This window comes from Cetorhinus maximus, chromosome 3 (assembly GCF_964194155.1).
Source record: "Cetorhinus maximus chromosome 3, sCetMax3.hap1.1, whole genome shotgun sequence".
NCBI classification, from domain to species: Eukaryota; Metazoa; Chordata; class Chondrichthyes; order Lamniformes; family Cetorhinidae; genus Cetorhinus; species Cetorhinus maximus.
The window spans coordinates 29121919-29135321 of record NC_135881.1 but is presented as its reverse complement, the minus strand read 5'-3'; the positions used below and the strand labels follow the sequence as shown (position 1 = coordinate 29135321).

The following is a 13403-nucleotide window of genomic DNA, read 5'->3' as shown; positions in this document are numbered from 1 at the left end:
GAAAAAGCAACCGAAGTTGCTACTTTTTCTTCTCTACACTGAAAGCAACTAAACATATTTATGAAGGTATAAAAGTTACCCATTCGCTTGAATGATCTATAAAAGTAAATTAAATTTTGATAAGAGAATTCTAAGTGCAGAGGATTAAAGCTTTCTTTCTACCCCCCAAAGCTAATCTACAAACATGTCATTCAAATTAAAAGAGGTTACACCACCTTATTCTGTAAATGCTCAAAACATTTTCAAACTGGAGAACAAAACATTAGTCAGGATGTAGGAACTTATACAGCATAATGTGATTTTCCAACCCGATGTTAGTTTTATCATACGAACATAAGAAATAGGAGCAGAAGTAGGTCATTCAGCCCCTCGAGCCTGCTCCGCTATTCAATAAGATCATGGCTGCTCTGTTGTTTCAAGTTCTACATTCCCATCTACCCCGATAACTTTTGGTTCCCTTGTCTAGCCTGCCTCCACCTCTTCTGAGGCAGAGTTCCAAAGTCGCACGACCCTCAGAAAAGTTTTTTCCTCATCTCTGTCTATAAGGGCGGCCCCTAATTTTGAAACAGTGCCCCCTAGATCTGGACTCACCCACAAGAGGAAACATCCTTTCCACATCCACCTTGTCAAGACCATTCAGAACCTTGTATACTTCAATCAAGTCACCCCTTACTCTTCTCAACTCCAGTGGAAACAAGCCCAGTGTGTCCAATCTATCCTCATAAGGCAACTGGTTTATTCCAGGTATCAGTCTAGTAAACCTCCTCTGAACTGCCTCCAATGCATTTACATCCTTCCTTAAATAAGGAGACCAAAAACTACACAGTGTTCAAGATGTGGTCTGACAAATACCCTGTATAACTGAAGCATCACATCCTTACTTTTATATAATGCTTTTATGTTTAATTTCTCTCTCACAATAAAGAATAGCATTCCACTAGCCTTCTTGATTACATGCTGCACCTGCGTACTAACTTTTTATGACTCATACACAAGAATACCTACATCCCTTTGCACCTCGGAGTTCTGCAGTCGTTCTCCGTTTAAGTAATACGCTGTTTTTTTATTCTTCATGCCAAAGTGAACAACTTCATATTTTCACACATTATACTCCATCTGCCAGATTTTTGCCCACTCATTCAACTTATCTGTTTCCGTCTGCAAACGCTTTATGTTTTCTTCACAACATACTTTCCTACCTATCTTTGTGGCATCTGCAAATTTAGCTACCATGCCTTCACTCCCCTCATCTAAGTCAATGATGTAAATTCTAAAAAGTTGAGGCCCCAGCACAGATCCTTGTGGGACTCCACTCATCACATCCTGCTAAAGCCCCATTTATGCATACTCTACTTTCTGCCAGCCAGGCAATCTTCTATCCAGATAATATGTTACCCCCTACACTATGAGCTTTTATTTTCTGCAATAACCTTTGATGTAGCACCTTATCAAGTGTTTTCTGGAAATCCAAGTACAGTACGTCTACAGGCTCCCCTCTGTCAATCGCACATGTTACTCCTGCAAAGAACTCTAATAAATCGGTTAAACATGGTTTTTCTTTTATAAAACCATGCTGACTCATCTCGATTACCTTGAGCTTTTCTAAGTGCCCAGCTATAACCTCTTTATTGATTGATTCTTCCCCATGACAGACATCAAGCTAACTGGCCTATAGTTTCTGGTTTTCTGCCTCCTTTCCTTCTTGAACAGAGGGGTTATATTTGCTACTTTCCAGTCTGATGGAACTTTTTTAGAATCTAGGGAATTTTGGAAAATTAGCACCAACGCATCTCCTACCTCATCAGCCACCTCTTTTAAGATCCTAGATTGAAGTCCATTTGAACCCGGAGACCTGTCACCTGCAACTCCTTCAGTTTGCTCAGTACTGCTTCCCCAGTGATTGCAATTTCACCAAGTTCCTCTCTCCCCTCCACCTCCCGATTCACAATGTTTTTTGTATCCTCCACAGTGAAGACAGAAGCAAAATATTTGTTCATTTCATCTGCCATTTCCTTATCATCTACTTTTAACTCCTCAATCCCACTCTCTAGAGAACCAACACTCACTTTACCTATGCTTTTCCTGTTTAAATACCTGCAGAAACTCTTGCTATCCGTTTTTACATTTCTAGCTAGCTTCCTCTCATACTCTAATTTCTTTCTCCTGATTAGCCTTTTAGTCATTCTCTGCTGTTCTTTGTATTCTGACCAATCATCTGACCTGCCATTCATCTTTGTGCAGTTATATGCTTTTCCCTTAAGTTTGATGCTTTCCCTAACTTCTTTAGTTAACTGTGGATGGCAGGTCCTCCCTTTAGAATTTTTTTTTATAGTAGTATAAGTATAGTATACTTATTCCGAGTATTCTGAAATATCCCCTTAAATATCTATCACTGCTTCTCTATTGATCTATCCCCTAGCCTAGTATCCCAGCTCACTTCAGCTAGCTCAGCTTTCGGTCCCACATAGGTGCCCTTATTTAAGTTTAAAATACGAGTCTTATACCCACTCTTCTCTCTTTCAAACTGGATGTAAAATTCAATCATATTGTGGTCGCTGCTACCTAGGGGTGCCTTCACTTTGAGGTCATGAATTAATCCTGTCACATTACACAATACCAATTCTAATATAACCTGCTCTCTGGTTAGTTCCAGAACATGCTACTCTAAGAAACTATCTCAAAAACATTCTATGAACACCTTATCCAGGCTATTACTGCCAATCGGATTTTTACAGTTTATATTAAAGTCATCCATGGTTATTGCCTTCCCTTTATCACAAGCACCCAATATTTCTTCTTGTATAATTTGTCCTACATTGTGGTTACTGTTAGGGGGCCTGTAGACCACTCCCGCTAGTGACTTCTTTCCCCTACTATTCCTCACCTCCACCCACCTACATATTGATCTCCTAAACCAAGGTCATCTCGAATTATTGCAAAAATGCCACCCTTTACTAACAGTGCTACCCCTCCACCTTTACCTTGCTTCCTATTCTTCTTAAAGGTCATATATCCCTCAATATTCAGGACCCAATCTTTGTCATCTTGTAGACAGTTTTCTTTAATGGCTATCAAATCATATTTATTCACTTCAATGTGTACTATTAGTTTGTTCATTACGTTATGAAAGCTACACACATTCAGATACAGAGCCTTTAGTTTAGTCTTTTTTGTTATTTATGTGATATCTAGTCTTGATTCTTTGCGCATTCTTAGGATTTTTTCTCTCTCCCTGCCATTCTCTGACTTTCATTTCCCATATTACCATTTCCTCTCTCTTGCCTTGTCTCTACACTTTGATAGACCAATTCTTTCCACATTTGATCCCTTGCCCCCACTATTTAGTTTTAAACCCTCTCCAGTAGAGATAGCTGAGCTCTGCCGATCATGCTACATATGCTTGACTGACTGCTTTAAAAATCCATCTTGAAAGGCTTTCAGCTCATACCAGATTACATCTGGCAACAATCATATGGAAAGCATGTTAGAAAATCTTTATAGAAATGAAGAGATACCTGAAAAGAACGTAGAAGGAAAAATTTGCCTCAACCTCTGACCGGAATTTTGTGTAATAAAGCGAACACTATTTTCTGCCTTGTACTTGCCTGCTGTTACACAAAGTAACATCCAAAGTAATGTCAAAAGTAAGTCATGTCTGATAAATTAAATGGTGCTCTTTGATTGCATGCTGATAGGGTTAGATGAAGTGGGGTGGGAGGAGTGGCTTGAGCAACCTTACTGAATTTTTTGAAGAGGTAACAGAAAGAGCTAACAATGGTAACACAGTAGATATAATTTATCTAGTATTTCAAGGCCTTCGATAAGGTACCCCATAATAGACTAATGAATAAGGTCAGAGAATGTGGAGAGGATAACTGACAGAATGGATTACTAGCTGGCTTCAAGACAGTAAGCAAAGAGTGGGAGTAAAGGGTAGTTATTGAGAGTGGCAGAAGGTGGGAAGTGGTGTTCCACAAGGATCAGTGCTGGAACTACTGCTGCTCACAATTTACATCAAAAATTTGAACTTCGGAATCAAAATACAACTTCTAAACTTGTGGATGACACCACATTGGGGGAGATAGTCAATATGGAGGAGGGTTGCATCTAATTACAGGAGGACATTAATAAACTTGCAGAATGGACTAATAATTGGTAAATGAAGTTTATCACATAAATGGGAGCTGGTGCATTTTGGGAGGAAGAATAGGGAGGCTACTTATTACTTGTCATACCAAACCTGCAATGAACCTTGGTTCAATCACAGAGCACTGCATGCAGTTCTGGTAGCCATATTATAAAATGGATATAGAAGCACTGGAGGGGGTGCAGAGGAGTTGTACAAGAATGATACCAAAAATGCATGGGTATAGATCATCAGGAAAGGATTGACTGCCTGGGTCTCTTTTCTCTTGAAAGCAGAAAGCAGAGGGATGACCTAACATAGATCCTTAAAATTATGAAAGGTTTTGATAGGATGGATACAGAGGGAATGTTTTCTATTGTGGAGAAGAGCATTACTTGAGGCCATCAATATAAAAGAGTCACCAAGAAATCCAATAGGCAACTCAAAAGAAACTTCTTCATTAAAAGAGTGGTAACAATGTGGAACTCGCTGCCAGATGGAGTGGTTGAAGTGAATAGTATAGATGGATTTAAGGAGAAGTTTGACAAGTATTTGAGGAAGAAAGGAACAGATGGTTGCGCTGGTAGATTTAGATGACGAAAGATGGGAAGTTACTCAAGTGGAGCATAAACATTGGAATCAACTGGTTGAGCTGACTGGCCTGTTTCTGTGTGTTTATCTTATGTACACCTATGTAAAATACAATCGGAGTGCAGTTGTGCCGAATGGCCTGCTTCTGCACTGTAATTTCTATGCCATTCTAAGTTAAAAAAAGGTGAGATGATACGTTTTAAGTGGAACAATAAAATAGGACATGTACATTTAGCAGCAAAATAATTAAGTCTGTTCTGCCAATTACTTAGATCACAACTCAACATTTATCCACCTTTGCTCCATGGGCCTTACCTAATAGATATCTATCAAGTTCAATTATTAAAAACTATATTTGATCCAGCATCCAATGATTTTGGGGAAGTTCTAGATTTCCAATACCCTGTGTGTGAAAAAATGTATCTTGATTTCACTTGTAAATTGCCTAGGTCTAATTTTAAGATTATCCACACATTTCAAAGATGAAATAAAGGATCTTACGGAACTGCTGCAGGACATTCTGAAGCAAGAGGGTAACAGTCAGTGGTCCATGTTGGGACCAATGACATTGGAAGAAAAAGATATGAGGCCCTGCAAGCAAACTTTAGGGGCTCGGGTAGGAAATTGAAAAGCAGGACTTCAAAAGGTAGTAATCTCCGGATTACTCCCGGTGCCACGCAGTAGTGAGTACAGGAACAGAAGGATGGAGCAGATGAATGTGTGGCTGGAGAGATGGTGCAGGAGAGAGGACTTTAGATTCCTGGGGCATTGAGGCCGTTTCTGGGGGAGGTGGGACCTGTACAAGTTGGGCAGGTTACATCTGAAGAGGAAAGGGACCAACATTCTCGTGGGGAGGTTTGCTAATGCTGTTGGGGCGGATTTAAACTAAATTGGCAGGGGAATGGGATCCTGAAAAGCAGTTCAGAGGGGAGAGAAGCTGAGGTGGAAATTCAAGTTAAAACACTAGTAAGTGAGTCTGGATGGCAAAGGAAACATAGGCTAGATAAAAAATAAGTGAGTTTAGCAAGGCTAAATGGAATACATTTTAATGCAAAGAGCCTGAGGAATAAGACAGATGAGCTGAGGACACAGATAGGCACACGGAAGTATGATATCATACTATGACCGAGACCTGGCTAAGGCAGGATTGGCAGCTCAACATTCCTGGCTATAGGGTATTCAGATGAGATAGAAGAGGAGGGGGGTTTCAATATTGATCAAGGAATCAATTATAGCAGTGAGTAGGGATGATATCTTGGAAGGATCATCAAATGAAGACATATGGGTAGATGTAAAAAACACAAAAGGAGCAAACATACTGTTGGGTGTGCACTGTAGGCCCCCAAACAATCAGGGAGAGATAGAGGATCAAATACGTAATAAATTTTCAGAGAAGTGTAAGAATAATAGGGCAGTAATAGTAGAGGATTTTAACTACCCAAATATTAACTGGGATAGTTTTAGTGTGCAGGGTGGGGAGGGAGCAAAATTCTTAAGTTGCATCCAGGAGAACTTTTTTAGCCAGTATGTAGAAAGCCCAAGAAGGGAGGGGGCAGTCCTGGACCTAATATTCGGAAATGAGCCCAGGTGGAAGGCGTATCAGTAGGTGAGCATTTTGGAGATGGTGACCATAGCTCAGTTAGATTTAGGATAGTTATGGAACAGGATAAGGTTTGGCCGGAAATAAAAGCTCTAAACTAGGGAAAGTCTAATTGTACTAAGATGAGATATGATTTGGCCCAAGTAGACTGAGAGCAGCTACTTGCAGATAAAACTATGTCAGAGCAGTGGGAGGCATTCAATGAAGAAATAGTGAGAGTACAAAGCAAATAAGTGCCCGTAAAGCCAAGGTGGGGGGGACCAAGTCCAGAAAACCCTGGATGTCAAGGGACATAAAGGTTAGAATTGAGAAAAAATGAGAAGCTTATGGCAGGCACCAAGAGCTCAATACGGCAAAGTCCTTAGATGAGTACAAAGGGTGCAGAGGGGAACTTAAGAAGGAAATTAGGAAAGCTAAAAGAGTGCATGAGAAAGCATTGGTGGGTAGAATAAAGGAAAACCCAAACGGGTTTTTTAAATATATAAAGAGTAAGAGAATAACTAGGGAAAGAGTAGGGTCAATTAGGGACCATAGAGGTAATCTGTGTGTGGACCCATAAGACGTGGGTACAGTCCTCAATGAATACTTTGCGTTGGTCTTCACAATGGAAAAGGACGACGCAAATATAGACATCAGGGAAGAGGACTGTGAAATATTAGATGATATTAGCACAGAGAGAGAGAGGAGGTACTAGCAGGTTTAGCGGCCTTAAAAGTGGATAAGTCCACAGGCCCAAATGAAATGCATCTCAAGCTGTTGAGGGAAGCAAGGGAAGAGATATCAGAGGACCTGGCAGTAATTTTCAAATCCTCTCTGGCCGCAGGTGAGGTGTCAGAGGACTGGAGGTCTGCTAACATTGTCCGATTATTAAAAAAGGGAAGAAGGGATAGACCAGGAAATTACAGGCCAGTCAGTCTAACCTTGGTGGTGGGAAAGTTACTAGAAAGAATTCTGAGGGACAGAATATATCTGCACTTGGAGAGACACGGATTAATCAGGGACTTTAGCAAGGCTTTTTATAAGGTCCCTCACGGCAGACTAGTCAAGAAAGTAAGAGCGCATGGGATACAAGGTAAAGTGGCATGTTGTATCCAAAATTGGCTGAGAGGCAGGAAGCAGAGGGTGGTGGTAGAGGGATGTTTCTCTGACTGGAAGTCTATTTCCAGTGGGGTTCCACAGGGTTCAGTGCTGAGGCCATTGCTGTTTGTGGTGTACACAAGTGATTTGGACTTAAATGGAGGGCTCTGATCAAGAAGTTCGCCGATGACACGAAAATTGGTAGGGTGGTAAATAGTGAGGAGGATAGCTATAAACTGCAGGAAGATATCAATGGACTGGTCAGGTGGGCAGAGCAGTGACAAATGGAATTAAAATTGGAAAAGTATGAGGTAATGCACGTGATGAGGGCTAACAAGGCAAGGGGTTACACTATGAATGGTAGGACCCTGGAAAGTACTGAAAATCAGAGGGACCTTGGTGTGCCTATCCACAGATCCCTAAAGGTATCAGGGCAGGTAGGTAAGGTGGTCAAGAAGGCATAGGGATACTTGCCTTTATTAGCCGAGGTATAGAATACAAGAGCAGGGAGGTTATGCCGGTACTGTATAAAACGCTGGTTAGGCCACAACTGAAGTACTGCGTGCAGTTCTCGTCACCACATTATAGGAAGGATGTGATTGCACTGGAGAGGGTGCAGAGGAGATTTACCAGGATGTTGCTTGGGCTGGAGGGTCTGAGCTATGAGGAAAGACTGGATAGGCTGGGGTTGTTTTCCTTGGAGCAACAAAGGTTGAGAGGGGGCCTGATAGAGGTGTATGAGATTATGAGGGGCATAGATAGGGTGGATAGGAGGGTACTTTTTCCATTAGCAGAGGAGTCAATAACCAGGGGGCATAGATTTAAGCAAAGATGTAGAATGTTAAGAGGGGAGTTGAGGAGAAATTCTTTCACCCAGAGAGTGGTGCAAGTCTGGAACTCACTGCCTGAAAGGGTGATTGAGTCAGAAACTCTCGTAACATTTAAGAAGTACTTAGATATTCACTTGCGTTACCTCCTCATAAATTCAACTTGATACATTGCCTACACTGACAAATCTATGCTGGCTCTCTGTGATCAGTTGATACTTGTCCAAGTGCTCAGTCTATTTCTCTGATGATAGATTCCAATTAACTTCCCGCAACTGATGTTAAAATGCCCATAAATTAAACTTTGAAAAGAACCATAATGAAAATCACCCCTGAAAAAGTCATGAAAATGAAAATGGCCAACAGAAAAGTGGCTAATTTGTGTCTATCAGAGATATGGTCAGGTCATTTCTTGAACATGCCTCTTGCACAGGCCACTTGTTTTGTTCTATTTCTACACATACAGGTTGAATTTAGAATAGGCTTCATACAGAGAACATATATAATTTTAGGAAGACTAACCTCAGTATAATCCCCTTGCCTTTCTTTTTCTTCCTTTTCCTTCTTTATTTTGAGTTTTTGTTTTCGCTCACGATCTTCCCTTCTTTCCCAATCTCTTTTTTCTCTGTCTTTGTGTACCCGCTCTCTGTCCCTCCACTCCACAACAGAATCTCTAATATCTTTATACCGTTGTTTTTTCCCATCTTCTTTGTATTCTTTATCTTTTCTCACTCTGTGTTTCCTATCCATTTCTTCAACCACTGCTTTCTGACCAAGTTCTTTTCTTTCTTTTTGTCGCTTTTCACGATGCCCATCATGAGGTCCACTCTCCTTGGGCTCCTTGTATTGTCGATCATAATCTTCATCTCTAAATTCAGAAGACCGTCTCTTCTTCTCTTTGTTCTCTTCATTATTCTGTTCAGTAGAAACATATTTTTCACTGTGCATATTTAATTTTATTTATTAGGAAAACTAAGCAACTGTTTCATTAATAGCCTCAACTCAATGGCTAAAAATACACAACCACTGCAGTCAAATGTACACATTCAAGCTGCTGTTCTAATTTTAGTTTTCACACATTGCTCTTCATAGTATTGTGCTACCTGGTTCTGAAAACAAAACTCGTGTAGTCAAATGGAGTAAACTAATTTATAATGAACCTTTAAAGTACGATAGTCAATTACAGTAACTAGGCAATTTATCATTTACCACTATATGATTTGTTACAAGAAATAATTATATAACAATGTAACAACAAAACTAAATCAAGGCAAAGGTAACAGAGATAATTCTGTCAGTATGGCAACCAATGCCATAAGTTAGACCACCAGACTCCAAGTTTCCAACAGTAAATTTACACCACAATTCACAGGGGAAAACATTAGAAATCACTGCACTGGACACAACAGCAAATCAGGGGCAGCATGACAAATTTAAATTTCAAATTGTTGATTTCTGCAGGAATTTTAACCTTTTGGTTATAAAATTCAATTTTAAACTCTATGGGAGTGAAATGTCAACTGTACTTAAAAATAATAAACTAATTAAGCACTAACACCAGCATTATGGCCCAGATCATGCGATAGTGATGATAGTTAAACCGTCAGAGCATGCCATCATTACTCTTCTGACAGCAACTTCCGGAATCCGCACATGCGCAGTTAAATGCAGAAATCCAGAAGTTGCTGTCAATGATTCTATGCCTTTCAATAGGGTGCATTGTTGAAGTTCCTGCAGACAACAATCAATTAGAAGTAAATTGATAAGAACTCCCCCTCTAACAATAAATTTCACAGTTAAAAACCTCTGAAAAGCTAAGCCTTGCCAATGAGGTGTAACTGGATTTTTAACGGCATACTAAGCGATTATTAATGTTGAAGAATCTCTGGGGCTCTGGAAAACTAAACTTATATTTGTGAAATGTTGTATTTTTCCATCTTAAAAATTCCATAGGTTTTTTTTATATAACCAGATCTGGCTAGACAACTTAAAACACTATCAGATCACCTCCGAAAACTCACTACTCCAGGATCATCCTGGAATGCAAAGGTAATCATCGACTCCTTTTATCTACTGCAAACCATCTTCTTGAGCCATTCTCCTCTGTCCCCTCCACCCACACCTCCAACAATAAGTTTAAGATGTTCATGCCAATCTTTGTCACTAAGATCAAAACCATCTGATCAACTGCCTCTGCCGTTTCCCTCCCTTCCACTAGGCCGCCTGAGAAAACTTCCTCTAATGCTGCCCCTCCCCTGACCTGAATTCATTCTCTAGTTTCTCTCCTATCCCCCCTTATGTCCTCTCTGAGCTCATCTTGTTCTTCTGCTCCCTCAATCCAATGCCCACTCAGCTGCTGACCACCAAACTTTCCCTCCTGGTACTATGCAAGCCAATATTGTTAATGGTTTCCTCTCTCCTTTAAATGTTCTGTCGTTGCTCCTCTCAAAAAAAACCCTTAACCCCTCTGTTCTTGCAAGCTACTATTCCATCTTCAACCTCCCTTTCCTCCCCAAAGTCTTTGCACATGTTGTTGCCTCCCCATCTTTGTCGAAACACCAAGTTTGAACCCCTCTAATCAGATTTCCACTCCTGCCACAGTACCGAAACAGCTCTAATCAAAATCACAAATGACATCCTGTGATTGCGACAAAGGAAAACTTTACCTCTTTGTCCTTCTCAACCAATCTACAGATTGACCGTGCCAAACTCCTCTAATGCCTCTCCACTGTCGTCCAGTTGGATGGGAATCCTCTCACCTGGTTCTATTCTTATCTATCTAATCAGAATCAGAGGATCACTTGCAGTTGTTTTTTTTCCTGCTCCCACATCATAAACTCTCGTGTTCCCCTGTGAATCTATCCTTAATTCCCTCCCATTTCTCATCTCTGAGCTGTCCCTTGGTGACATCATCCAAAAGGACAGTGTTAGTTTTCACATGTACGCTGAGGACCCCCAGCTCTACCACACTACCACCTCTCTCCAGCCCTCCACTGTTGCTAAATTATCATACTGATTATCTCGCATCCCCCAGTACTGGATGAGGAGAAACGTCTTCCAATTAAACACTGGGAAGATTGAAGCCATGGATTTTGGTCATCGCTCCAAACTCCATTCCCTAATTATCGACTCTATTCTCTCCCTGGCAAAGTTCTGAGATTAGGCTGGTCTGTTCACAACCTTGGTGTCAAACTTGACCACAGATGAGCTTCTGACCTCATAGTCATGCATCACTAAGACCACTTACTTCTATTACATTATCCAACTTCACCCCTGCATCAGCTCAACTGCTACTTAAACCCTCATTAGTGCCTCATTCCATCTAGACTTAACTATTCCATGCACTCCTGGCTGGTCTCCCAAGTTCTACCCACCACAAACTTGAGGTTATCCAAAACTCTGCTGTCTGAATCTTAACTTGCACCAACTCCTGCTCATCCATCACCTCTGTGTTTACTGACTTCCATTGGCTCCTGATCAAGCAACTTCTTGACTTAAAAATTCTCATTCTTGGCCAGAATTTTTCCATCGGCGAGTTGGGGGTGGGGCCCACTTGCCGACGCAATATGATGCGGGATGATGTCAGGGGGAACCCCCAACGTCATCCCGCTCCATTTAAATATTCAGGAAGGCGGGGGGGACAGCGAAATCAGCTGTCCGCCTGCCAACCTGTCAATGGCCAATTGAGGCCATTGACAGGGTAGTTAACCTAATTAAAGGCCCTGCCCGTCCAACCTTAAGGATGGCGGGCAGGCCAGGAGCCCTAGCGGAAAACATGAAATCTCATCCACTGGCGGGATGAGGTTTCATGTCTGTTTTTAAAAAGTTTAATAGAGTTTTAGTCATATTTATTAACATGTCCCATCTTGTGTGACATTGTCACGAGGGAGACATTTTAATAATTTTTTTATTTTTCTATTTTTGATGTTTATAAAGCTTCCACCAATCTCCCTGAGACAGCACTTAGTCTCAGGGAGATGTGCACTCTTTCATGCGCATGCGCAAAAGAGCGCACTTTGACAGTTGGGGAATCCTCCCCCCAGGCACAGGAAGCACATAGTGCTCCCCGTCGGGCAGCCCGCTGGGCGGGCCTTAATTGGCCCACCCATTTAAAAGCGGCGGAGATCGGCTGCCTGCCCACCGCCAAGTCGGTCGGGCCCGCCCGCTCATCAGTGGAAAAATTCTGCCCCTTGTTTTCAAATCTCTCCATGACCTAGTCCCTCTCCAGCTCTGTTATCTCCTAAAGTCCCACAGCTCTGCAAGGTATCTTGACTGCTCTAATTCTGGCCTCTTGAGCATCCTCAATTTTAATTGCTCCACCACTGGTGGCCATCCTAAGCTCTGAACTATCCTCCCTATACCTCTCTGCCACTCTACGTCACTTTCCTCCCATAAGCAACTGCTTAAAACCTATCTCTTCGACCAAGCTTTGGTCACTTGGCCTAATATCTCTTCATGTGACTCGGTGTCATTAAAAGCGCTAAACTGTTGATTTTTTTTTTTAAGTTTATGATATTTCAGTTTCTAACCTGTATGTTCCAATTTTTATTTCCCTCTCTCTAACATTCAAAAAATGAAGGATAATCAGTGCATTATTTCCTGACTTCCTGTTTTCTGAGAATTCTTTAACCTGGTTGGCTGCTTATCCTGTTTGATGTCTTGACTGTTGCTAGGCACCTGGCGATTCCCTTGACTTAGCGCCAGATGCTAATTAATACCAGGAAAGGTGAAATCCACATCATAGAGATCACCATCCTAACTTGGAAATATATTGCCATTCCTTCACTGTCGCTGGGTCAAAATCCTGGAACTCCCTTCCTAACAGCACTGTGGGTATACCTACACAATGTGGAGTGCAGCAGTTCAAGAAGGCAGCTCATCACCAACTTCTCAAGGGCAACTAGAGATGGGCAATAAATGCTGGCCAACATGCCCAAATGCAACAAGACCTGAACAATATCCAGACTTGTGCTGACAAGTGGCAAGTAAAATTTGTGCCACACAAGTGCCAGGCAATGATAATCTCCAACAAAAGAGAATCCAACCATTGCCCCTTGACGTTCAATGGCATTACCATCACTGAATCCCCCGCTATCAACATCTTGGGGGTTACCATTGGCCAGAAACTGAACGGGACTAGCCACATAAATACTGTGGCTACAAGAGCAGGTCAGAGGCTAGG

At 41.5% G+C, this 13403-nt stretch overlaps 1 protein-coding gene across 6 annotated transcripts in view; it reads right to left on the bottom strand.

The window, feature by feature from the left end:
* Positions 1–13403, bottom strand: part of dync2i1 (dynein 2 intermediate chain 1) — a 140346-nt gene that overhangs the window by 108740 nt on the left and 18203 nt on the right. For all 6 annotated transcript variants that reach the window (XM_078537262.1, XM_078537269.1, XM_078537275.1 and 3 more), the window contains exon 5: positions 8744–9136. In XM_078537262.1, coding sequence (XP_078393388.1) covers positions 8744–9136 — 393 coding nt within the window. The remainder of the gene's footprint in view (positions 1–8743; positions 9137–13403) is intronic.